General features: G+C 47.0%; 1 protein-coding gene across 1 annotated transcript; it reads right to left on the bottom strand.

Annotated features, from left to right (window-relative positions):
* Window positions 1–9,155: 9,155 nt before the first annotated feature.
* LOC124663715 lies at window positions 9,156–11,998 on the bottom strand. The gene is made up of 2 exons (XM_047201389.1): window positions 10,894–11,998; window positions 9,156–9,217 (listed from the first exon to the last, which is right to left on the bottom strand). The coding sequence occupies exons 1-2, from the start codon at window positions 11,996–11,998 to the stop codon at window positions 9,156–9,158; spliced, it is 1,167 nt and encodes a 388-aa protein (XP_047057345.1).
* Window positions 11,999–25,526: the final 13,528 nt, after the last annotated feature.

The following is a 25,526-nucleotide window of genomic DNA, read 5'->3' as shown; positions in this document are numbered from 1 at the left end:
TCTCAAATTAGACTAAGTGTTGTTTAAAAGGTAGCACAATGAGCTAGAAGTTGTCTATGCTAGATTTAGAAGAGTTCTAAATATTGTGACGGAATCTACAAAAGAAGGCAGAGTATGTCATTGTTTTGACAATGACAAAGGATGTTAAGTCAAGAGGTTCTTTGAGAACTTGGTGTAGTTCCGACAGAGTCAGAACTTTAAAGCTATATTGTGTGTGACAATATTAGTGACATATTTCAGACAGCGGAATTAAGGTTTCACCAGAAGATCAAACATATTTAATGCCAACTCATTTGGAAATGAGTGATGCGTTGAGACGCAAATGAATTACAAAATACATACGTTTCTGAGCATGTCAGATCCGTTGACTAAAACCTCTCCCGTGAGCAAAACATGATAAAGCACCGGAGGCCAAGGTGTTATATCTTTACAAATGTAAACTAGATTATTGACTCTAGTGCAAGTGGGAGATCGAAGGAGATATGCCCTAGAGGCAATAATAAAGTGGTTATTATTTATATCTTTATGTTTATGATAAATGTTTATATATCATGCTATAATTGTATTAACCGAAACATTAGTACATGTGTGATATGTAGACAAACAAGAAGTCCCTAGTATGCCTCTTAAACTAGCTTGTTGATTAATGGATGATTAGTTTCATAATCATGAACATTGGATGTTATTAATAACAAGGTTATATCATTATATGAATGATGTAATGGACACACCCAATTAAGCGTAGCATAAGATCTCGTCATTAAGTTATTTGCTATAAGCTTTCGATACATAGTTACCTAGTCCTTATGACCATGAGATCATATAAATCACTTATACCGGAAAGGTACTTTGATTACACCAAACACCACTCGCGTAAATGGGTGGCTATAAAGGTGGGATTAAGTATCCGGAAAGTATGAGTTGAGGCATATGGATCAACAGTGGGATTTGTCCATCCCGATGACGGATAGATATACTCTGGGCCCTCTCGGTGGAATGTCGTCTAATGTCTTGCAAGCATATGAATGAGTTCATAAGAGACCACATACCACGGTACGAGTAAATAAGTACTTGTCAGGAGACGAGGTTGAACAAGGTATAGAGTTATACCGAAGATCAAACCTCGGACAAGTAAAATATCGCGAGACAAAGGGAATTGGTAATATATGTGAATGGTTCATTCGATCACTAAAGTCATCGTTGAATATGTGGGAGCCATTATGGATCTCCAGATCCCGCTAGTGGTTATTGGTCGGAGTGAGTACTCAACCATGTCCGCATAGTTCTCGAACCGTAGGGTGACACACTTAAAGTTGGATGTTGAAATGGTAGTACTTGAATTATGGAATGGAGTTCGAATATTTGTTCGGAGTCCCGGATGAGATCCCGGACATCACGAGGAGTTCCGGAATGGTCCGGAGAATAAGATTCATATATAGGATGTCATTTTATGTGAAATAAAATGTCACGGAAGGTTCTATGGAAGGTTCTAGAAGGTTCTAGAAAAGTCCGGAAGAAACCACCAAGGAAGGTGGAGTCCACAAGGGACTCCACCTCCATGGCCGGCCAGCCCTAGATGGGGTGGAGTCCCAAGTGGACTCCACCATAGGGGGCCGGCCACCCCCACATGGGAGGTGGGAATCCCACCTTTGGGTGGGAGTCCTAGTTGGGCTAGGTTTGCCCCCTCCTATGGAAGGTTTTGGTTTCGGGTCTTATTCGAAGACTTGGACACCAACACTTGGGATCCACCTATATAATGAGGGGCCAAGGGAGGGGGCCGGCCACCCCAAGACCATAAGCTGGCCGCCCCCTTGAGTGGCCGGCCACCCCCTCCCAAACCCTAGCTTTGCTCCTCCACTCCATATTGCCCGCATAGCTTAGCGAAGCTCCGCCGGACTTCTACACCGCCACCGACACCACGCCGTCGTGCTGTCGGATTCAAGAGGAGCTACTACTTCCGCTGCCCGCCGGAACGGGGAGGTGGACGTCGTCTTCATCAACAACCGAACGTGTGACCGAGTACGGAGGTGCTGCCCGTTCGTGGCGCCGGAACCGATCGTGATCAAGATCTTCTACGCGCTTTTGCAAGCGGCAAGTGAACGTCTACCGCAGCAACAAGAGCCTCATCTTGTAGGCTTTGGAATCTCTTCAAGGGTGAGACTCGATACCCCCTCGTTGCTACCGTCTTCTAGATTGCATCTTGGCTTGGATTGCGTGTTCGCGGTAGGAAATTTTTTGTTTTCTATGCAACGTTATCCTACACCAAAGCCGGTCCAAATCTGGGCCGCGTTTGCGTGGCCGCGGACTCCTATCGTTGGCTGCTCGCGTCCTTCCCTTTTCCTCCCCTGGCCCACTTGTCTGCCTCCCGAAACACAACCCCCTCGCACACATCTCCTACCGCTCCGCCGCCACCCGACGCCGACCACCGTCGTCGAGACACCAGCAAGCGGAGCAGAAGCATAGGACGCGGCCCCGCACTGCTTTCGCGGCCTCATAGCAGAGTCGGAGGACGCCGTCACCGAAGCTGTCGTCCTCTCGCCGTTGCTAGACCTCCCTTCGTCAGCAGCTTCACCGTTGCCGCTAGAGGTGAGCTCTCGTGCACCGTGTTTCCAGGCCGCAAGTCGGCCGGGACGGCCATTGCCTGCAGGTCCCTACGGACGCACTGGATGGCCTCCGCATGCGAGGTGTTCGATGAAATGGGCGATCTAAAATTTGTCCCATTTCATCTATAGATCATGGACAGTGACGACGAGTACTTCTTCAAGAACTTCATTGACATGTCATCAGACGAGGAGTCCGACGACGACTTTCTCACGGAGGCTGCGCTGATCATCCACGAGCACAATGTCTCGTAGATCCCCGTGTACCGGGCGTCCTTGCTGGGGCACGCGGCCGCCTTGGACCGCAAAAGAGAACGCAACCACGACCAGCTCTTCAACGACTACTTCTACCGCAAGGCATTATTCACGCCGTCCATGTTTCGCCGTCGTTTTCGGATGTCCAGACCGCTCACCCGGATAATGGATGGCGTCAAGGTCTACGACAACTACTTCTGCGCCAAAGTGGATGCAATTGGCAAGGTAGACCTCTCTCCATATCAGAAATGCACGGCAGCGATTAGGATGCTCGCATATGGTGTTGCCGGTGATTTCGTAGATGAGTACATGCGGATGAGCGAGTCGAGCTGCTTGGAAGTGATGTACATGTTATGCAGAGCAGTGATCAGTGCGTTCAGAGAATAATATCTCCGGTAACCTAATGCAGAGGACACAACTCGTCTGTTGTCAATCAACGCTTCCAGGGGGTTTCCTGGGATGCTTGACAGCATAGACTGCATGCACTGGGAGTGGAAGAACTGCCGCTTTGGTTAGCAGGGGTGTACATCGGCCATTCTGAGGGGTGCACAGTGATTTTTGAAGCTGTTGCTTCACATGACACATGGATTTGGCACTTATTCTTTGGAATGGCCGGCTCTCACAATGACATCAATGTGCTGCAACGCTCTCCGGTGTTTGATAGGGTAGTGTACGGTCAGTCCCTTGATGTGGATTTTGAGATCAATGGCCACCACTACAACAAGGGGTACTACCTTGCTGATGGTATCTATCCACCTTGGGCTACACTCGTGAAGACAATCCGACGTCCCAACTCAGAGCAGGAGGCAAGGTTTGCCAAAGAGCAAGAGGCATCCCGGAAAGATGTCGAGCGGGCGTTTGGCATCCTCCAAGCTCGTTGGGCTGTCGTCAGACACCCTGCTAGAGCCTGGAGTGTGCAAACTCTGTGGGAGGTGATGACCGCTTGTGTAATCATGCATAACATGATTGTTGAGGTAGAGCGGGATGATTCACTCTTTGATAATGTGTGGGATGGCCAGGGAGAGTTGGTTACTTCTCAAGGTGGTCCGGCATCATTCCAGGATATCCTCCATGTGCACCACGAAATTCGGGATCTAACTGTACACAACCATTTGACCGAGCACATGTATGCGCATGTTGGCAACAATGCGGCAAACAACAATGAAGAAAATTTCGAAGAAAACAATGCCTAGATCATTTGTATCATTTTATATTTTTTTAAATAATACTTTGTCATTGAATGCGTGGATTAAGCATTTAAACTTATTTATATATTATTTATGATTATTTATGCTTTTATAGTGTATTTAGAGGCAAATAGCAACTTCTATGGCCGCGATCCAAATCTGGCCGCGTTTGGGTGCAGCGCGCGACCCAAACAGACACGCGGATGCGGGGATCTGTCCGCGTGTCCACGCGGCCACCCAAACAGCCCAAAAACAAACAGCCCAAGACCAAATGTTCTTTATTTTTCATCAATGTCAGGACGAAATGTTCAAACGTAGTAGTAGTAGACCTCTAGTTTTCAGAATTTCTCACCGAACTGCTGTACAAGATCGTTTTACTGGTTGCTAGCCAGTCCTAACTTTTGATTTTTGAACACAAATGGCAAGCTTGCCGGCGTTGAACGTTATGCAACGAAACACAAAATGCATACCACAGATTGCGGATCACCTCGACCGTCAGTTCGTCACAAGCTATAAGCATGCACGGCCTCGCGCGCTCAATCCCAAGTTAAAACCCAAAGCAGATGAAGAAACCAGGCCGATGAGGCGCGCCGCCGTCCCTCCAACGTCGCGTCCTCAGGTCTCTCGGTGCCGCGTCGGAGCTTGCCATCACGGCCCAGCACAGAAGGTGCTTCACGCCTCTCCTCCTCAGCGGCCTCTCGCTCGTCTTCTGCTGCGCGGCCGCTGGCGTGGTGCTCGCGAGGCGCGAGCTGTTTAGGCTCTTAACGGCATCGGCGGCGGCGCCCCGAATCGGCGAGAGCGACCTGGCGCGGCGCCTGATGGGCGCGGGCGTGGTGCGGTCCCGGCGAACCTTGTCCAGCGCGGCGGCGAACGGGTCGATGCCCCGGTTTCTCCTGCTGCTCGTGAACGGGCTCCATGACGGCACCCTGCCCAGCTGCTGCCGGGTCGGCGACGTGGCGGCGGACCAGTCGGCGGGGTGCTGCAGGCGTGGGGGCAGCTTCAGCGGGAGCAGGTTGCCGCCGCGGAACAGCTCGTCGGCGAACGAGGCCGACACGTCGCTGGTGTTATCCTTGTCGTCGCCGACGCTCTTGGCGCCAGCCGCGGCGAGCTCGAAGCTGCCGCCGTGGAGCCAGTACTCCTCCCAGGCGGGGACGTCGAAGAACAGGTAGAGTGGCGCGCTGTGCGAGAGGGACATGATCGATGCGGTGAGGTCTTCCATAAGTTGCTGCCAACCTCGGACCTCGGATCGCTAGGACAGTTATTAACTGAAATGGAGACTTGCGTGAGAGTAGATTGGTGCGTGCAGGATGTGAAATGAATTGAATTGGGGATAGAATTGATGCTTGTATATATACAGGTCCGTCGTGAGAGTTGCCTCGTTTGAAAAAATGAGATCTTGACCAGAATTGTTTACTAGAGTACGTCGCAGCCAGTTCTGATTGCTCTATCCAGTCCAGTGAATGAAATCCAGTGCGTGTGAACTACTCAACTTGCTGCCTCGGCAAGCTCTCTCTGTGCAACGTATCCCGTCGAGTTTCTGCGCCAACTTAACACGTCAAGAATTCAGCCGTCTGATCGAGGACGACGACCACGACGATGACACTATAATTTTATCAGGACCGCGCTGGTAGCAGTCACGCGATTACCAAACTCGCACGCGAAAAACTACAGAAGGAAGCATTTGGCTGCAGCTCCAGAAAAAAAACTGCTCAAAATATTGGTGATCTGGGTGTGCTGCGGCGACGGCCAAAAACAGTACGCCTTCCCCTTTAGGCCTTGTTTGGAAACAGTGCATTCTAGTGTTTAGTAGTGTATTATACACCGTGTTTATGGTGGACACCTGATTCCCTTCTGTCAACCAAGAAACGTGAGTGTATAAAACGCGAGACACACCTCGCGTCTGAAAAATTGCCCAACCCGACGTGTTTGCGGGGGTTAAATTGGGTTTACACGTCTATCAACCGGGCTGCCAAACGGACATAGGGTGTATTCTCGGGTAATTTTTTGGGCTGGTATAATACACTTGTATCCAATTAAAAACCTGGCTGCCAAACAAGGCCTTAGGTAAGCCCTCCACCGCCGATGCCTTTCATCTCAGACGTGAACAAATGTGGTGCTTTGGCGGCCGTGCAGGGCGGCGCGTTGTTTCGTCACGCCAACGGAAACGCTAATCGCTAAATGCTGTTATAGAGTCTAACAGATGATGATGTAAATTAGTTTTATACATTATTTCTGCCTAAACATGTCACTTCAACGGATAATCTTAAAGGTGTGTTAGACTTTCTTAAGTCTCAGACACCTTAAGAAATCTCAGTTGACTGAGACATAGTAAAACCGTAATCTTAATTTATTTGGTGATGTGAAACTTTTACATCGTGATATATATTTTGGACCAAGTGATACAAAGATGCCTCACCTTTTGCGAAAATGGTGATATAAACTACATCACATGTTGTACACGGACGGTTTTTGTGATGTGATTTTTTGGCAGTGTGATGTATATCGTTTTACATCACCACTATGGTGATGTAAAATACATCATCTGTTAAAGATGCTCTTAGAAAACCTACTCGACGACTGTTTTTAGAATGCTTTGGGACCCTCCAAACAAGTCTACGGGAAGTGAAACCGAGAGTTTAGATGTTTGGAAGGAGTCTGTGTTGCGGTCTACATGGGTCTCAAAGCACTCCCAAAGTTGACCTGGTAGAAACTGTCGAATTGGCAGTTTTCCAGCATCACGCCGCATTGGAGCAAAACCAACACCGTGCGCGCCGGAGCTTGGCGCGAGATAGCAGAAGACCGCGAAATTTTGGTGGTGCTTTGCGCCAAAGCTTGGAGGTCACCTCCCTCTTTCAACCACCTCCTCCATTAGCCCCCGCCAAAAATCCATATTTCCCCTTTCGACATCGGTGTCGGCGGGGATGCGGATATATCCCTCCAATAGATTCCTTCTACTTCTGACCATACCCTCACCGTCCTCTAGAAGACGAGCTTGTTTCTTGGTCTATGGCACTGGATCTGCATCGTCGTGCAGCAAAAGTAGGGTGGTTCTCCTTCTTCTCTGGCTCTGTCTTGTCTCCCTCGCCTGCCATTGCGAAGGTAAAGCACACAGTCCTACTCTACTGTCTGACTCACCGTAGATCGATTTACGTAGAACTATGTCGGGTCAATTTTGTCGTTTTTCATGTTAGATCGCTTTGATTAGGGCAGCCAGATCGGGCTTCTCCATTAGGCAGCAACACTCATCGTTGTCATTCAAACATGAATCCTTCTTCTACATAAGAGAGTAGTTAGGCATGTTGCCTTTCCTCGTCTCACCTACGGTCGTATGTTAACACGCGATCATGAGAGGATAGCAAACCTTAAATACACCTACAACTGCAATGCTGTAGAGGTTGCCCAAATGCTTCGGATGACAAGAGCCCTTTTCTATGCACGTATGAAAACATTCAGGGAAAGAGGGCTGCTTCAGGATAGCATCCACATCTCAGTGGAAGAGCAAGTTTCCATGTTTCTTCATGTCGTGGGTCATAACCAGAGGTTTAAATTGATCCATAGAACATTCATGGCATCAATGGAGACTGCTTCTCGATACTTCAAGCATGTGTTGTTTGCACTTGGAGAGCTTAGAGAAGAAATGATCAAGCCACCAAGTGGTCGGACATCTCCCAAGATAAAAAAATATTTGCAAATGGTGACCATATTTCATGGTGAGCACTATTTCTCTACTTTCATTTCATCATACGAGTGCTATGGTTAGAAACATGACTCTATGTCCGTTGCTTGACATGATTGTATTTGGGACGATTGATGGTACTCATGTAACAACTAGGGTGTGGAGAGTTTATTCTTCTTTCTTGAGGGAAGGCAGCACTACACTAGCCAGAATGTGTTACCTGGTGTGGATTTCGGCCCAAAGTTCACATATGTGGTTGCTAGTTGGGAAGGATCTTCTCATGATGCAGGTATTCTTGCTGATAGCTTGTCTAGGGTTGATGGGTTGAAATCCATGATGGTAAATTCTACCTAGAAGATGATGGATATGCATGTTGACCTCGGATTCTACCACCCTTTAGGAAAACAAAGCACCATCTCAACGAGTTCATTGCAAGGAACAGACCGCTGAATGCAAAACAATTGTTCAATCTCAGACACTCTAGCTTTAGCGTCACCATTGAGAGGGCAATTGCTCCTTTGAAGAATAGGTTCAAGCTCCTTGACAAAAAGCCGTTCGACGCTTAAGAGGCCCAAGTCACATTCGTTCTTGCTTGCATTCTTCACAACTGGATCTTAAGTTGAGGCGAAGATGACTACTTCCAGAAACTTTTGTGTCTGATGAAGTTGAGACCGACCATTGTGTGGGGCAATGCGACAATAAAACCTAGAATAAAGAGGCTGGAGTGGACGAACACAATGTGGGATGACAGAGGTAAGAAGAAGAGAGGATTGGGGCTGAAACTTGAGCTGTCCTGAAGAATTGGGGCTCTCATACAAACCAGATTAGAAATCAGATTAGTTCCGCTCTCATACAAACCAGATTAGAAACCAGATTAGTTCTAAGAGAAAGTATTAACTGGAACTTGAGCCCAAGTTCAATCAGATGGATTTTGCTCTTCGGAGGGCCATCGAAGACAATCACCGTGAATCTGCTATATAGTTACATCTGGAAATCTAACATGTTGCGCAAAGGAAGAAATCACTGATCGACCCAGAAAAAGTAAACGAATTCACCGAGCTAACAAGGTAAAACCTTCACAATAATTTAGTCACGGACAAGAGATAGAAACATAACAATATAGTATTACATTCACCAAAATCCCTTTAGTTCAGAGCCAAGTTGGTGAATCAACATAGCCATAAATTTTTAAGACAAGAACTACCGACGTCTGAACTAAAACAGTGAAAAAGCAAGCAAAACGTTTCCGCCATATCCCAGAAGACGCCCGTTGCCACCTGATAATTTGATATATTACTTCAACTACCTGCGACAAATGAAGTGTGTGTGTGTGTCAGGCCACCGTATGTGTTGGAAGAAGAGACACTTAGATTGGTTAATGGACATATATACAACTTAATTGACGTAACCTGTTAAGAAGTTAACCGCAGCTAGTGCTTATTCTCCATTTTCGTCTCGCGGATCTTCATTCACGCCATCTTCAGTCTCCTTTGTAGAACCTTCAAAGGGCAGAGCATATTAAAATTAGCCAAGGAATAAAGGCTTCAGTCTATTTGATCTATGCTGCATGTATGGGTTATAGACAAACAGATACAACAAGTTGGTAGTACTACTGTACTAGTAGGTTAAATAGCCGATTCATGACTACAAAACTTTGTCACACCTAAAACTGGACCTAATAAAAATAGAAGGAGCAGGCACATACCAAAAAGATTCTGCTACCAACTATCCAGTTCTACAAACAAAGATACTAGATTTAAGGAAGTCGCTATTAATCATGGAATCTGATGAAACATTCAAATCGAAACAGGAACTCCTAAAATAATTTAATGAGACATTTGCATGTATACACTATTCAGTGAAACACAACAAAGTGTCAAGAAACATAATGTGCCTTCAACCAAATGTATGAAATAAATAAAAATAACTCATTTGGCAATTCACTTCAATAGGCTTGCTCAATGTGGTACTTTTGCCTACCAGATGATTCACTATATATGCATAACAAATCGGACCATTTGCATGTCTTGAAAGCAAAAATGGCACATGATCCTAGGTACAATTCAAGAAGGATGCTATGTTTCAACAAGCCAAATACTTATATTGAACCTTGGAGACAATTCAGTCAGAAATGTGCATGTATATGTAGTGAAGTAGTAAGCAGTATCTTTGGAAAAATATAACTTAAATGTTTGAGATGCATCTTACTCAAGGAACCACATGAAACACATGAATGGAATACCTTAAACACATTTCACTTATCTAGCACTGGCTTAGTTAGCACGGTGCTTTGCAAAGAAAATTATTGGCAATGTTAAATCAAGTATCTAAGTTAGAACTCAGTGGTAGTGTTAGGCCCAGCTAACAGCAGACAAATTAGTTAGCCAAATGTACAGCCTTACGAGAGACATATTAGCATACATGAAACGACACTGAAAACTAAGAATGAAGCATCCATTGATCTAGCAGTACAATCCATAATGAGCTACAAGATCAAGCAACTCACATGTCCATGGGTTACTATAGTTGTATATGGGGCTACAGCTAGTATTGAAGTACTGATTACAATGCCTTATATTATTGCAAAATCGTATACAATGACATGTACTAAAGCTTTGTAAACAAGCACTCGAAAGAAAATCGAACATACATAGCACTTAAAGATCTTATAATTACTTTGAAGATAAACTCATAGCAAGTAGCCAAACAAAACATACAGACCTACCCAGTGCGTTTTTTTTCGAAAAGGGGAACATGTATATTGGTGTATTGGACATGTGCTTAGGCCAATTTTGGCCGAATAACTAATTAACATAGATCTGCTTCATTAGTAGGATTCATACATCCCCCACACAAGATGATGTACTCTACAGGTGATGTACTCTATAAGCCTAATTTTTAACCCTACAGTCTACATAACTAGGAGTACAACTAACACATCCTGAAATTCCCTCCAACGTTTGCATCTGTTCTCTAATCTCTCCCACAACAGAAATGTTGGGTAAGGGATATCACACACCATGCATACTCACAATGTTTCACAAAATCACGCCTTTCGCAATCACTAAGCAAGCAACAAGAATCCTTTTTTATATATAGGGGAAGCAACAAGAATCCTTATTTTTAGAGGAAGCAACAAGGAGAATCTACAGAGAAGGCAGAGTAGAAGAATTACCTGAGCAGAGAGCCCGTGGCAGCTGCCAAGCGTGAACGAAACGGGTGGCGACGTGTTCGGTGGGCGGCTCAACCAGGTCGTAGACCTCGCACTCGACAAGCTTGCGAGCACGCACGTCGACGCCGAGCATGTACTCGTCCAGGAAGAAGTAGACGACGTCGGGGTTGGTGGGGTGGATGAGCGCAAGCACAGGGATCTTCCTCGGCAGACCAGTGGCCTTGTAGGTGACGTCGTCGCAGATCTCCCCGAAGGTGGCCTGGCACTCGAGCGTCCACTCGGTGGAGTCCGGATCGGCGAGCGTCCACACGGTGATCTGCGCGGCGCCGCCGGCGTTGCGGTTCCTGTACATGTCCACGAAGCGCAGCTTGCCGGCGCTGACGCCGACGCAGCGGTACTTGTCGAGCAGCCCCCAGGCCTCCCTGGGCTTGAGCGCCTTGCCCTCCGGAAGCGGGACGACCTTGAGCGCCGGCGCGTCGGCGAAGGGGTCGGCGGTGAGGAGGCACCAGGAGAGGTCGACCCACCAGAGCCTCCCGGCGTGCGAGACGACGCCGTTGGGGCCGAGCAGGCGGGACGGCAGCGGGTAGGCGACCTTCTTGAAGACCCACTCGCCGACCTTGGAGGAGAAGCAGAGGATGTCGGCGGTGTCGCCGCCGAGGATCATCTGCAGCTCGGCGACCACGTAGTGGCCGTCGCCGGCGGGGGAGGCGAGGAGGCCGAGGTGGCCCGGGTGCATGATGTACTTGGCGTTGGGGAGCGGGAGGGCGGAGGCGGAGTTGGCGTCGAGCACGAAGTAGCCCGCGACGGTGGGGAGCCAGCAGAACTCCTGGCGGTTGGGGAGGTCGATGATGGTGGGGCCCGTGGCGGGGCCCTGGTCGGCGTGGAGCAGGAGGAGGCCGGAGGCGTCGGCGGCGAGCACGGACGGGAAGTTGTGCGGGGTGGTGCGTCCCGGGAAGATGCGCGGCGGGATGGTGAGGATCGCGACGCGCGGCGGCGCCGGCAGGGCGAGCGAGAGGTCGGCGGCGCCCGGTGGGAGGTCGGCGTCGGAGGCCGCCACCCGCGACACGCTCCCCAGGATGACCCACGGCGGCGACGCGGCGGCCGCCATCTTGACTCGGCTACCTCGGTCTGGTGGTCTGTGCTGCTCTAGTGCGCCTGAGCCTGCGCGTGTGGTGCCGGTGGTGAATGGGGGGTTAGGGTTTTAAGGCGGCGAGCAGAGCAGAGCGACCGGCGAGTGGAGTGAAACGGGTCGTCGGAACTGGATCGTGTTTGTGTCTGGTCACGGGACAGACGGCACCGCGGTGCATTTCGAACGTGCAAAGTGCACCATTTGGTTTCGATCGGTTGCCAGGCGAGCTGTGTTCGGTCTTGCCAGAGGCCAAAGCTCGGTCCACCATGCCTCTGCCGCTGCAGGTTAGATGAGGTGCAGAGCTGTAACCTGGGCATCCGTCCACAAATCAAAAGAGAGCCTTTTCTTTCTTTTTTGACTGAAAAAAGGAGGTTTTCAGTTCGTCGGCTAGTGGATGCAGCGAAGGGAAGGCAAAGCAAAGAGGGGCGAGTCGTTGTTTGACTGACGGTTTGATCTCATCTTTTGGCCATCTTTTGGTGTTTGCAGTTTCGGTGATACAGCAGGTTGGGGCGAGCGCAGTGCAGGTGCATCGACCGAGACATGCTGGGTTAAGTGTATGACTGTATGTCCAAACCTGTAGTAGTATATATCAGTATACAATTCTATGGCATCTAACTTGAATTTGTTTCTTAATCCACAAATGTGTCATATAAACAACGTATATCATGGACTCTTGGAGAACCAACCCGTGGTTGGATGGTTAGGAGGGCAGTGGCACCCTCAGCCCACCAGAGTTCAAATTCCAGATTTGACACTTTGGTGTCTCATAAAGGCGGAATATTCTTCAGTGGGAGGCGACGTTTCCATCGATAGCGAGGCGCCTGTGGTGACTTCGTCAATCTCAAGACCCGCCGGATCAGTTATTCAACGCAGTCTCTTGGAGGTGCTCATAGGGGTAGGGTGTGCGTGTGTGTGTTCATAGGGGTGAGTGTGTACGCGTATGTATGAGCGTCTTTAATTGTATTGTGTTTCGCAAAAAAAAAAAAAAACCGCAACATAAAAGCTTCAAAACGGTTTGAATGACACGGAAAAAAACAAAGAAACGAAATAAATCTCGGAAAAATCTGTCTAGAGGTTTGGTTTCCTTCAAAGTTCCTATAGAATAATAATAGCCCATTGCACAGAGATTTCAAAGGAAACTAGGATGAAAGTTCATTTGTTCAAAATAATATTCAATGAATTTTTCTATACATAAACTATATCCTCTGAAACTTCTACTGTACTTTTTTTTTCTTACGCAGACTGATCTAGGAAAAACATTTTTGCATTTAATATAGGCTTTTGCTTAGGCGTCTCCCCTCTCCAAACTTTAGCCCACCGTGGATGGTTGGTCAGGATCTGATACCTTTTCATGGCTAACTTATCCATTTAACTTTAGTGTTGAGAGGGGGGCGAGTGGGGGAGCACACCTCTTCAATATAGCGTGTCTGAGTTCAAAACAAAATAACGTGTCTCGACTCCACGAAGACAGAAAGCGGGATGTTGACATCTGATTCCTCCAAAACCCTGAGGCCTTTGTTTTGCATGAATGGATGATGTCTACGGGAGCTTCTATTCTTGTAGACAGTGTTGGGCCTCCAAGAGCAGAGGTTTGTAAAACAGCAGCAACTTTCCCTTAAGTGGATCACCCAAGGTTTATCGATCTCAGGGAGGAAGAGGTCAAAGATATCCCTCTCATGCAACCCTGCAACCACAAAGCAAGAAGTCTCTTGTGTCCCCAACACACCTAATAGGTGCACTAGTTCGGCGAAGAGATAGTGAAATACAGGTGGTATGAATGAATATGAGCAGTAGTAACGGCGCCAGAAAATAGCTTGCTGGCGTGTAGTTGATGGTGGTAATATGGCAGCAGTAGTAACGCAGTAAAACAGTAAACAAGCAGCGATAGCAGTATTTAGGAACAAGGCCTAGGGATTAGACTTTCACTAGTGGACACTCTCAACTTTGATCACATAACAGAATAGATAAATGCATACTCTACACTCTTTTGTTGGATGATGAACACATTGCATAGGATTACACGAACCCTCAATGCCGGAGTTAACAAGCTCCACAATTCAATGTTCATATTTAAATAACCTTAGAGTGCATGAAAGATCGACACGACTAAACCAAGTACTAGCACAGCATGCACACCTGTCACCTTCACACCATGTAGGAGGAATAGATCACATCAATACTATCATAGCAATAGTTAACTTCACAATCTACAAGAGATCATGATCATAGCATACGCCAAGTACTAACACGGATGCACACACTGTCACCATTACACCGTGCAGGAGGAATAGAACTACTTTAATAACATCACTAGAGTAGCACATGGATAAATTGTGATACAAACCACATTGCAATCATAAAGAGATATAAATAAGCACTTCACTACGCCATTCATAACAGTGAATAAGTATTCTGTGAAATATAGCCTAAGAGACCCACACGGTGCACACACTCGTCACCTTTACACACGTGGGACAAGGAGTCTCCGGAGATCACATAAGTAAAATTCACTTGACTAGCATAACGACATCTAGATTACAAGCATCATCATATGAATCTCAATCATGTAAGGCAGCTCATGAGATTATTGTATTGAAGCACATAGGAGAGAGATGAACCACATAGCTACCGGTACAGCCCCGAGCCTTGATGGAGAACTACTCCCTCCTCATGGGAGACAAGCAGCGTTGATGGAGATGGCGGTGGTGTCGATGGAGGAGCCTTCCGGGGCACTTCCCCGTCCCGGCGGCGTGCCGGAACAGAGACTCCTGTCCCCCAGATCTTGGCTTCGCGATGGCGGCGGCTCTGGAAGGTTTCTCGTACCGTGGCTTTTCCGTATCGTGGTTTTAGGTCGAGGGGCTTCTTATAGGCGAAGAGGCGGCGTCGGAGGGTCGAAGAGGCGGCGACACCATAGGGTGGCGCGGGCCACACCCAGGCCGCGCCGGCCTATGGTCCCGTGGGCCCGTGCCCCCTCTCTGGCGGTTCTCGGGTGTTCTGGATGCTTCCGGGCAAAATAGGATGCTCGGGTCTTGATTTCGTCCGATTCCGAGAATATTTCGTTACTAGGACTTCGAAACCAAAAACAGCAGAAAACCGGAACTGGCCCTTCGGCATCTCGTCAATAGGTTAGTTCCGGAAAACGCATAAATATGACATATAATGTGCACAAAACATGTAGATATCATCAATAATGTGGCATGGAACATAAGAAATTATCGATACGTCGGAGACGTATCAGCATCCCCAAGCTTAGTTCTGCTCGTCCCGAGCAGGTAAAACGATAACAAAGATAATTTCTGAAGTGACATGCCATCATAACCTTGATCATACTATTTGTAAACATATGTAATGAATGCAGCGATCAAAACAATGGTAATGACATGAGTAAACAAGTGAATCATAAAGCAAAGACTTTTCATGAATAGTACTTAAAGACAAGCATCAATAAGTCTTGCATAAGAGTTAACTCATAAAGCAATAAATCAAAGTAAAGGTATTGAAGCAACACATAGGAAGATTAAGTTTCAGCGGTTGCTTTCAACTTGTAACATGTATATTTCAATGATAGTTTGTCAATGCAAAGCAATATAACAAGTGCAATAAGCAAGTATGTAAGAATCAATGCATAGTTAATCACAAGTGTTTGCTTCTAAGATAGAGAGAAATGGGTAAACAGACTCAACATAAAAGTAAAAGAATGTCCCTTCGCAGAGGGAAGCATTGATTGCTATATTTGTGCTAGAGCTTTGGTTTTGAAAGCAAGAAACAATTTTGTCAACGGTAGTAATAAAGCATATGTATCATGTAAATTATATCTTACAAGTTGCAGGCCTCATGCATAGTATACTAATAGTGCCCGCACCTTGTCCTAATTAGCTTGGACTACCGGGATTATCGCAATGCACATGTTTTAACCAAGTGTCACAAAGGGGTACCTCTATGCCGCCTCGTACAAAGGTCTAAGGAGAAAGCTCGCATTGGATTTCTCGCTATTGATTATTCTCAACTTAGACATCCATACCGGGACAACATAGACAACAGATAATGGACTCCTCTTTTATGCATAAGCGTGTAGCAACAATTAATTTTCTCATATGAGATTGAGGATATATGTCCAAAACTGAAACTTCCACCATGGATCATGGCTTTAGTTAGCGGCCCAATGCTCTTCTCTAACAAGATGCACGCTCTAACCATAAAGTGGTAGATCGCCCTTACTTCAGACAAGACGAACATGCATAGCAACTCACATGATTTTCAACAAAGAGTAGTTGATGGCGTCCCCAGGAACATGGTTATCGCACAACAAGCAACTTATAAGAAATAAAATGCATAAGTACATATTCAATACCACAATAGTTTTTAAGCTATTTGTCCCATGAGCTATATATTGTAAAGGTAGATGATAGAAATTTAAAGGTAGCACTTCAAGCAATTTACTTTGGAATGGCGGAGAAATACCATGTAGTAGGTAGGTATGGTGGACACAAATGGCATAGTGGTTGGCTCAAGGATTTTGGATGCATGAGAAGTATTCCCTCTCGATACAAGGTTTAGGCTAGCAAGGTTATTTGAAACAAACACAAGGATGAACCGGTGCAGCAAAACTCACATAAAAAACATATTGTAAACATTATAAGACTCTACACCGTCTTCCTTGTTGTTCAAACTCAATACTAGAAATTATCTAGACCTTAGAGAGACCAATTATGCAAACCAAATTTTAGCAAGCTCTATGTATTTCTTCATTAATAGGTGCAAAGTATATGATGCAAGAGCTTAAACATGAGCACAACAATTGCCAAGTATCAAATTATTCAAGACATTTTACCAATTACTACATGTAGCATTTTCCGTTTCCAACCATATAACAATTAACGAAGCAGAAACTTCGCCATGAATACTATGAGTAGAGCCTAAGGATATACTTGTCCATATGCTACAGCGGAGCGTGTCTCTCTCCCACAAAGTGAATGCTAGGATCCATTTTATTCAAACAAAACAAAAACAAAAACAAACCGACGCTCCAAGCAAAGCACATAAGATGTGGCCGAATAAAAATATAGTTTCAGGGGAGGAACCTGATAATTTGTCGATGAAGAAGGGGATTCCTTGGGCATCCCCAAGCTTAGACGCTTGAGTCTTCTTCAAATATGCAGGGGTGAACCACCGGGGCATCCCCAAGCTTAGAGCTTTCACTCTTCTTGATCATAGTATATCATCCTCCTCTCTTGACCCTTGAAAACTTCCTCCAAACCAAACTCGAAACAACTCATTAGAGGGTTAGTGCACAATAAAAATTAACATGTTTAGAGGTGACACAATCATTCTTAACACTTCTGGACATTGCATAAAGCTACTGGACATTAATGGAACAAAGAAATTCATCCACCATAGCAAAAGAGGCAATGCGAAATAAAAGGCAGAATCTGTCAAAACAGAACAGTCCGTAAAGATGGATTTTATTGAGGCACCAGACTTGCTCAAATGAAAATGCCCAAATTGAATGAAAGTTGCGTACATATCTGAGGATCACGCACGTAAATTGGCTTAATTTTCTGAGCTACCTACAGGGAGGCAGGTCGAAATTCGTGACAGCAAAGAAATCTGAAACTGCGCAGTAATCCAAATCTGGTATCAACCTTTCTATCAAAGACTTTACTTGGCACAACAAAACACAAAACTAGGATAAGGAGAGGTTTGTACAGTAGTAAACAACTTCCAAGACACAAATATAAAACAAAGTACTGTAGCAAAATAACACATGGGTTATCTCCCAAGAAGTTCTTTCTTTATAGCCATTAAGATGGGCTCAGCAGTTTTAATGTTGCGCTCGCAGGAAATAGTATTTGGAGCAAAAAAAGAGCATCAAGAAGCAAATCCAAAACACATTTAAGTCTAACATGCTTCCTATGAAAAGGAATCTTGTAAATAAACAAATTCATGAAGCATGATGCAACAAGCATAGAAAGATAAAACGAGTGTAACTTCAAAAATTTCAGCATATAGAGAGGTGTTTTAGTAACATGAAAATTTCTACAACCATATTTTCCTCTCTCATAATAATATCCAGTAGAATCATGAGCATAAGTATCACATAAAACATCTTTATTCACATGCATAAAAGTATCATTACCCTCCACATAAGCATAGTCAATTTTATTGGTAATAGTGGGAGCAAATTCAACAAAGTAGCTATCATTATTATTCTCATCATCAAATATAGGAGGCATATTGTAATCATAATCAAATTTATCCTCCATAACAGGCGGTACTAAAAGACTTCTATCATTATAATCATCATAAATAGGAGGCAAAGCATCATCAAAGTAAATTTTCTCCTCAATGCTTGGGGGACTAAAAATATCATGCTCATCAAAGCCAGCTTCCCCAAGCTTAGAATTTTTCATATCATTAGCAACAATGGTATTCAAAGTATTCATGCTAATATGTTCCATGGGTTTTTTAATTTTCGCATCAAACCATCCATGTCTTAAATCAGGAAATAGAATAAGAAGCTCATTGTCGTCCATTATGCCAAACTAGTGTAAACAAGAAACAAAAAGATGCAATTGCAGGATCTAAAGGAAATAGCTTCGAGTACTTACAACGGCGAAAATAGCTTAGTAGCCAAGATCCGGAGTGTGAGTACCTTTTACCTTTCCTCCCCGGCAACGGCGCCAGAAAATAGCTTGATGTCTACGGGAGCTTCTATTCTTGTAGACAGTGTTGGGCCTCCAAGAGCAGAGGTTTGTAGAACAGCAGCAACTTTCCCTTAAGTGGATCACCCAAGGTTTATCGATCTCAGGGAGGAAGAGGTCAAAGATATCCCTCTCATGCAACCCTGCAACCACAAAGCAAGAAGTCTCTTGTGTCCCCAACACACCTAATAGGTGCACTAGTTCGGCGAAGAGATAGTGAAATACAGGTGGTATGAATGAATATGAGCAGTAGTAATGGCGCCAGAAATAAGCTTGCTGGCGTGTAGTTGATGGTGGTAATATGGCAGCAGTAGTAACGCAGAGAAAACGAGTAAACAAGCAGCGATAGCGATATTTAGGAACAAGGCCTAGGGATTAGACTTTCACTAGTGGACACTCTCAACTTTGATCACATAACAGAATAGATAAATGCATACTCTACACTCTTTTGTTGGATGATGAACACATTGCGTAGGATTACACGAACCCTCAATGCCGGAGTTAACAAGCTCCACAATTCAATGTTCATATTTAAATAACCTTAGAGTGCATGAAAGATCGACACGACTAAACCAAGTACTAGCATAGCATGCACACTGTCACCTTCACACCATGTAGGAGGAATAGATCACATCAATACTATCATAGCAATAGTTAACTTCACAATCTATAAGAGATCATGATCATAGCATACGCCAAGTACTAACACGGATGCACACACTGTCACCATTACACCGTGCAGGAGGAATAGAACTACTTTAATAACATCACTAGAGTAGCACATGGATAAATTATGATACAAACCACATTGCAATCATAAAGAGATATAAATAAGCACTTCACTACGCCATTCATAACAGTGAATAAGTATTCTGTGAAATATAGCCTAAGAGACCCACACGGTGCACACACTGTCACCTTTACACACGTGGGACAAGGAGTCTCCGGAGATCACATAAGTAAAATTCACTTGACTAGCATAACGACATCTAGATTACAAGCATCATCATATGAATCTCAATCATGTAAGGCAGCTCATGAGATTATTGTATTGAAGCACATAGGAGAGAGATGAATCACATAGCTACCGGTACAGCCCCGAGCCTTGATGGAGAACTACTCCCTCCTCATGGGAGACAGCAGCGTTGATGGAGATGGCGGTGGTGTCGATGGAGGAGCCTTCCGGGGGCACTTCCCCGCTCCGGCGGCGTGCCGGAACAGAGACTCCTGTCCCCCAGATCTTGGCTTCGCGATGGCGGCGGCTCTGGAAGGTTTCTCGTACCGTGGCTTTTCCGTATCGTGGTTTTAGGTCGAGGGGCTTCTTATAGGCGAAGAGGCGGCGTCAGAGGGTCGAAGAGGCGGCGACACCATAGGGTGGCGCGGGCCACACCCAGGCCGCGCCGGCCTATGGTCCCGTGGGCCTGTGCCCCCTCTCCGGCGGTTCTCGGGTGTTCGGATGCTTCCGGGCAAAATAGGATGCTTGGGTCTTGATTTCGTCCGATTCCGAGAATATTTCGTTACTAGGATTTCGAAACCAAAAACAGCCAGAAAACAGGAACTGGCCCTTCGGCATCTCGTCAATAGGTTAGTTCCGGAAAACGCATAAATATGACATATAATGTGCATAAAACATGTAGATATCATCAATAATGTGGCATGGAACATAAGAAATTATCGATACATCGGAGACGTATCAATGGATTAGTGTGTATTTATGTGTATAATCAACCATGTGTTGGGTGGAAACACAATCACCTCAAACCCATCGGGAGAGGCTTGCTGCTCTTCCATGGAGAAAGCACAGGGGGGTAGAGCATCCCCATCGTCGGCCCTCAAATAGACGTCGGCACATCATCCTTCATTTGGGGAACGGCTTCCCACACCGGCATCTTCCAAACCGGCGCCCCCAAAATCTTTCATAATATTTTAAAATAATATTTAAATCAAACAAAATTATCCGTACAATATTTTAATATAGTTTAACACAAATACAAAAAAATTATTCGCATAATAATTAAAATTAAATCATGCGTTGTTGGTGGCTTCTCTCCTCGCACACAAATGCGCAGCCAGATCTGCCTGAAGTTGACCATGAACACATGCATCTCGAATTTCTTAATGCATGTGAAGGAAGGCGGCAAATTGTTGGGGTACATGCTCTACTTCAGCAAGAGACCTCTGCTAATTAAATCGTTGATCATCATGCACAGGTTCGTCGTGCTCGCTCTCAATGATCATGTTGTGCATTATCACACAAGTCACACAAGCGTCCATCATCTCTCACATCTGAGACTCAGACCATGTGAGAGCAGGCTACCTAACAACAGTGAAACGTTGCTAAAGCACGCTCAACATCCTTGTGAGCTACTTCTTGGCATGTCGCAAAATAAGCGTCCATCTCCGAAGCTGGAGCCAGGATTGTCTTCACAAATGTACCATACGTTGGATAGATATCATCAGCTAGATAGTACCCCTTGTTGTATGCGTGGTTGTTTACCTCAAAGTTTACGGCACGAGCTTCTCCCTCAGCCTGTCTGGAAAACACCGGAGAACGCTGCAGCACGTTGATATCATTGTTTTTTCATGCCATGCCAAAGAAAGCATGCCAAATCCAAAGTTCATAGTTTACCACCGCCTCAAGAATGACACTGCACTCACCGGTATGCCCCTTATAGATCCCTTGCCAAGCAAAAGGCAATTCTTCCAACCCCAATGCATACAGTCGATGCTTTCTAGCATCCAAAGAAACCCTCGGGCTGCATTTTGTTCCACGATTTGAGCTGTATCATATGCCTTTGGTGCTCTCAAATAATCCCGACCAAACACCGCTATGACGGCTCGGCAAAACCTGTAGATAGTTTTTAAACATGTCGAATCCATCATGCGCAGGTAGTCATTGGCTGCATCTTGAGAAGTTTCGTATGCAAGACACCGCATTGCAACAGTGTATACTGCATGTGCAAACTTGTAGTAAGAGTATATCAGTACGTACAATTTTATCGCATCTAACTTGAATTTGTTTCTCAACTAACAAACGTGTCATATCAACAACATATATCATGGACTCCTACTGAACCAACCCGCAATATAAAAGCTTCAAAACTGTTTAAATGACACGGACGAAAACCAAAGAAACAAAATAAATCTCGCAAAAGTCTGTCTGGAGGTTTGGCTTCCTCCAAAGTGCCTACAGAATAATAGCCCATTGCACAAAGATTTCAAAGGAAGCTAGGATGAAAGTTAATTTGTTCAATATAATAGTCAATGATTTTTCTGTACATAAATTATATCCTCTAAAACTCCTACCGTAAACTTTCCCTTTGATGCAAACTAGCCCAGCAAAAACATTTTTGCATTTAGTATAGGCTTTTGCTTTGGTGTCTCCTCCTCTCCAAACTCTGGCCCACTAATGGTCAGGCTAGATGGACTCCCCCCCTCCCCCCTCCTCTCTCTCTCCCGACAGAGGCGATTTTGAGAAAATCGGGCCGATCCCGAGCCCCTTCGGCGGCGATGCCGGCCGGAGGTGGCGGAGGTGAGGTGCCGGAGTAGGGTTTCCTAGGGTAGGACTAGTTCCCGGCGGTTTGCCGGTTAGCTGTGGAGTTGAAGCCCTGGTTTCTCGGCCAGATCCAGAGTAGGCGTGTTTGGAGGTGCTCCTTGCTGCTCCGGCGGCCGGAGTCCAGGATGCATCCACCTCGACCGATCTCCGTAATAAGGCCTTCATCATCTCCCTCGAGCTCCTGATGGCGCCTCTTCTTCCGCTCCTGGCCGGCCTTGGTGGCGAGGGGGATTGGTCGAAGTCGTCGTCAAGGACTCGATCTGGAGGTGACAGGGGTTGAGTGCTTCTTTGGTGCTCCGGTGCGGCACCAGGGGGCCCGTCGCCGGCGGCCTCCCTCCAGATAAGGCGCCTAGGAGTCGACAACTGAACAAGAAGGTTGCCTCCTTGCCTCCTTGGCCGGCCGCCATGGTGGCGGGGGAGGTGGGGATGGAGGCGGATTGCTTGGTTTTCTTCTGACCTGACCGGCCATGGAGGCGAGGGGGCGGGAGATGCTGGACAGTTTGTGCTTCTCCCTCTAGTTGTTGACGTAGTCCTCGTCGCTGCTGGCTCTCTCGCTCGTTTTCTCAAGCCCCATGGTGGTGGTTTGACTGCGGGTTTCGATTGCCGGCGGTGACTGTTTCGAAGAGGAGCTTCTCTCCGACGTTTCAATGGAGTTTTCCCGTCTTCGCGTCAGACCAAATGGCAGTAGGGCTGTCGTTCCACCGCTACTCTGCTCCGGCCATCGGTGTACTCCTGTGCTTCGTTTCCAAGTGGCTTGTTCCCCGGAGGCGAGGTCGCAGTCCGTTGTCGGAGCTCGATCTGGAGGAGGAGGACGACGGAGGGCTTGATCGCGTTTTCGAGTTCCCTCTAGGGTCCTCTTTGCTTATTTCCTGGACCCCTTTGTAATTCATTGTATTTCTTAGGGTCTTCTTGTACTCCAGTTTATTAATAGCAGCTTTTGTCGGGTGGTTCCACCCGATGATCTTTCAAAAAAAAAATTGGCCCACTATGAATGGTCAGATCTTCTCATACCTTTCCGTGGGCTAATTTATCCCTTTAAATTTAGTGGTTGAGAGGGTTTGAGTGGGGGAACACTGAAGGACACCTCTTCAATATAACGTGTCTCGACTCGAGACTGGCTTTTTCAGAACCTGGATGCATGTGAACCCACTTTTTCAAAAGTGTGTTTGTGATGTAAAAACATGTTTTAAAAATTGAAACACAAAATGAATGCAAAGGTGATCTCAAACATGTGCCCTGGACATGAGTTTCGTGACGAAAAAACCTTTTATTTTGCCTCGGCAAAAAAGTGAAATTTTGCAGGGCTATATAGCAGTATATATGTGACGTATTTTGTCTTTTTTAGATTCTGAAATAAAAGAGTGATTTCTCCGTAAAACTTTCTACGCACACATGAAACATGTATACGTACCCGTTATTTTTATTTCAGAATTTTTTAACATTTAGAAAATGCATTTCACACCTGGGTTCACGTGCACCCAGTTCAACTGGGACTTTTCCGTCTCGACTCCACGAAGATAGAAAGAAGGATGTCGACATCAGGTTCCTCCAAAACCCTTAGGCCTGTGTCTTGCAGGAAGGGATAAGTGTGTATGTTGTGCATAATCAACCATGTGTTGGGTGTAAACCCAATCACCTCAACTCCAGCGGGGAAGGCGTACGGATGGCCATGGTGTCTAGGACGACCCAAACCTGGCTCAAATCTGGGCCAGGTTGGCGTGGCCGCGGATGGCACGCGTCGTCCTCGCGTGTCCGGACTGGTCCGCGTGTCTATCCCACCTGTCGATGCCCCAGTCCTATTAAATGTGGACGGGGAGTGGGATTGTCCCTATTCAGTCCCCACTCTTCACTCCGGCCGCACGCACGAGATCGACCTTCCGTGCCGCCATGGCCCCTAAGCGAGAGTTCGAGCCGTCCGCCAACGACCACGAGGCCGGCAGCAGCCGGCGAACCGCGCCGGCGGCGTTCGACAGGGGGTCGTCGGCTCCCATTCGCGATCGAATCTACGTCACCGTAGCGGTGGCGCAGATGTTCTGGGAGGCCGGTGTCCCAATGCCGTGGGGGGGGGGGGGGACGTGCACCTCCCCCATGCCTGGCACCTGACCCCAGATCGGGTTCCGGTGCCGCCGATCCCGGGCTCCGGCCGCGCCTGCATCACGGAGATCCGGAGGCGCCGCGCGCAGCTGCCGGCGGACCTCCGGGGACCCCGCCTACCGCGACACAAGGTTCGAGGTGGAGCACGATGCGCGCCGGCGTACGTGCTTCACGTCGGCGACGGCGAGGCCTCGCCCGCAGCCGCCTCGCCCGCAGCCGCGCACGCCTGCTAGGCGGGCTGGCCGCCGCCTCGGCGGCCTCTACACCAACGAGCTCGCAGCGGCGCCAGCGCAAGCGCCACAGGCCCAGCCCCAACCCCAGGAGGAGGACGACGCCGAGCTACAGGCCGCGCTGGCGGTGGCCCGCGAGCTCGACGACCTCGAGGAGCTGGCCAAATGGTCGTACCTCGCTGAGGCACTGCGCGCCTCCGCGCTGGAGGAGATGGCCAGGAAGGCACAGGAGGAAGCCGATGACGAGGCGGTTCCTCGGCAATGCCCACCATGAGGGGTTTGGGTTTTAGAGAAAGGCGACGACAAAAGTTCCAGGAGCGAGGCGGTACACGACGTACCCAGGTTCACGTCCCCACGGTGGAGGATCGCTACGTCCTGCTAGCAATCCACTATATGAATATATGTATACAGGGAGCCTCCATAGGCGGAGTTGTTGGATCTAGTCTAGTTCTAATCCGCGGGTTGCGGTGTCTAGGCGTGTCGCCTCTATGTTTATGTTTCTGAATATGCGTCCCTAAGGGGTGCCCCTGCCTGGCTTTATATATCAGCCAAGCTAGGGTTTACAAGAGTCCTAGTAGGATTCGTATCGGAGTCTTCTTTCCTTGTAGTCCAAGTTGAGGCGCGTGCAGGTCCAGCTTGTTGAGTCCTTGTGCTGGTCCAGCTTCATAGTTTGCACCGGGTATGGCAATGTCGAGTACCCGAAGGGTTATGCCCACGCCGCAGCCCCCGAGTGTCTGGCCGAAGTGAAGCTTCGGGCAGGGACTAAAGTTGTCTTCACCGAATGTCTTGATCATCTGTTGAATCTTGTGCTTGATGTAGAGTCAAAGTTGCTTTTTGTCGGGTGCGCGAAGCGCTCCCGATGGGAGTAGCCCCCGATTCTATGGGCGGGTGCTTGCAGCCACGCATAGACTCAAGTTGTACTACTC

Source organism: Lolium rigidum, chromosome 6 (assembly GCF_022539505.1).
Source record: "Lolium rigidum isolate FL_2022 chromosome 6, APGP_CSIRO_Lrig_0.1, whole genome shotgun sequence".
NCBI lineage: Eukaryota > Viridiplantae > Streptophyta > Magnoliopsida > Poales > Poaceae > Lolium > Lolium rigidum.
The sequence above is the reverse complement of the archived record's forward strand: the minus strand, read 5'-3'. Positions and strand labels throughout refer to the sequence as shown.

Coding starts and splice junctions, on each gene's coding strand:
- LOC124663715 (XM_047201389.1), bottom strand. CDS start 11,998: ATGGCGGCCGCCGCGTCGCCGCCGTGGGTCATCCTGGGGAGCGTGTCG. Junction 9,218..10,893: donor GCCACGGGCTCTCTGCTCAG/GTAATTCTTCTA, acceptor TGCCCTTTGAAG/GTTCTACAAAGGAGACTGAA.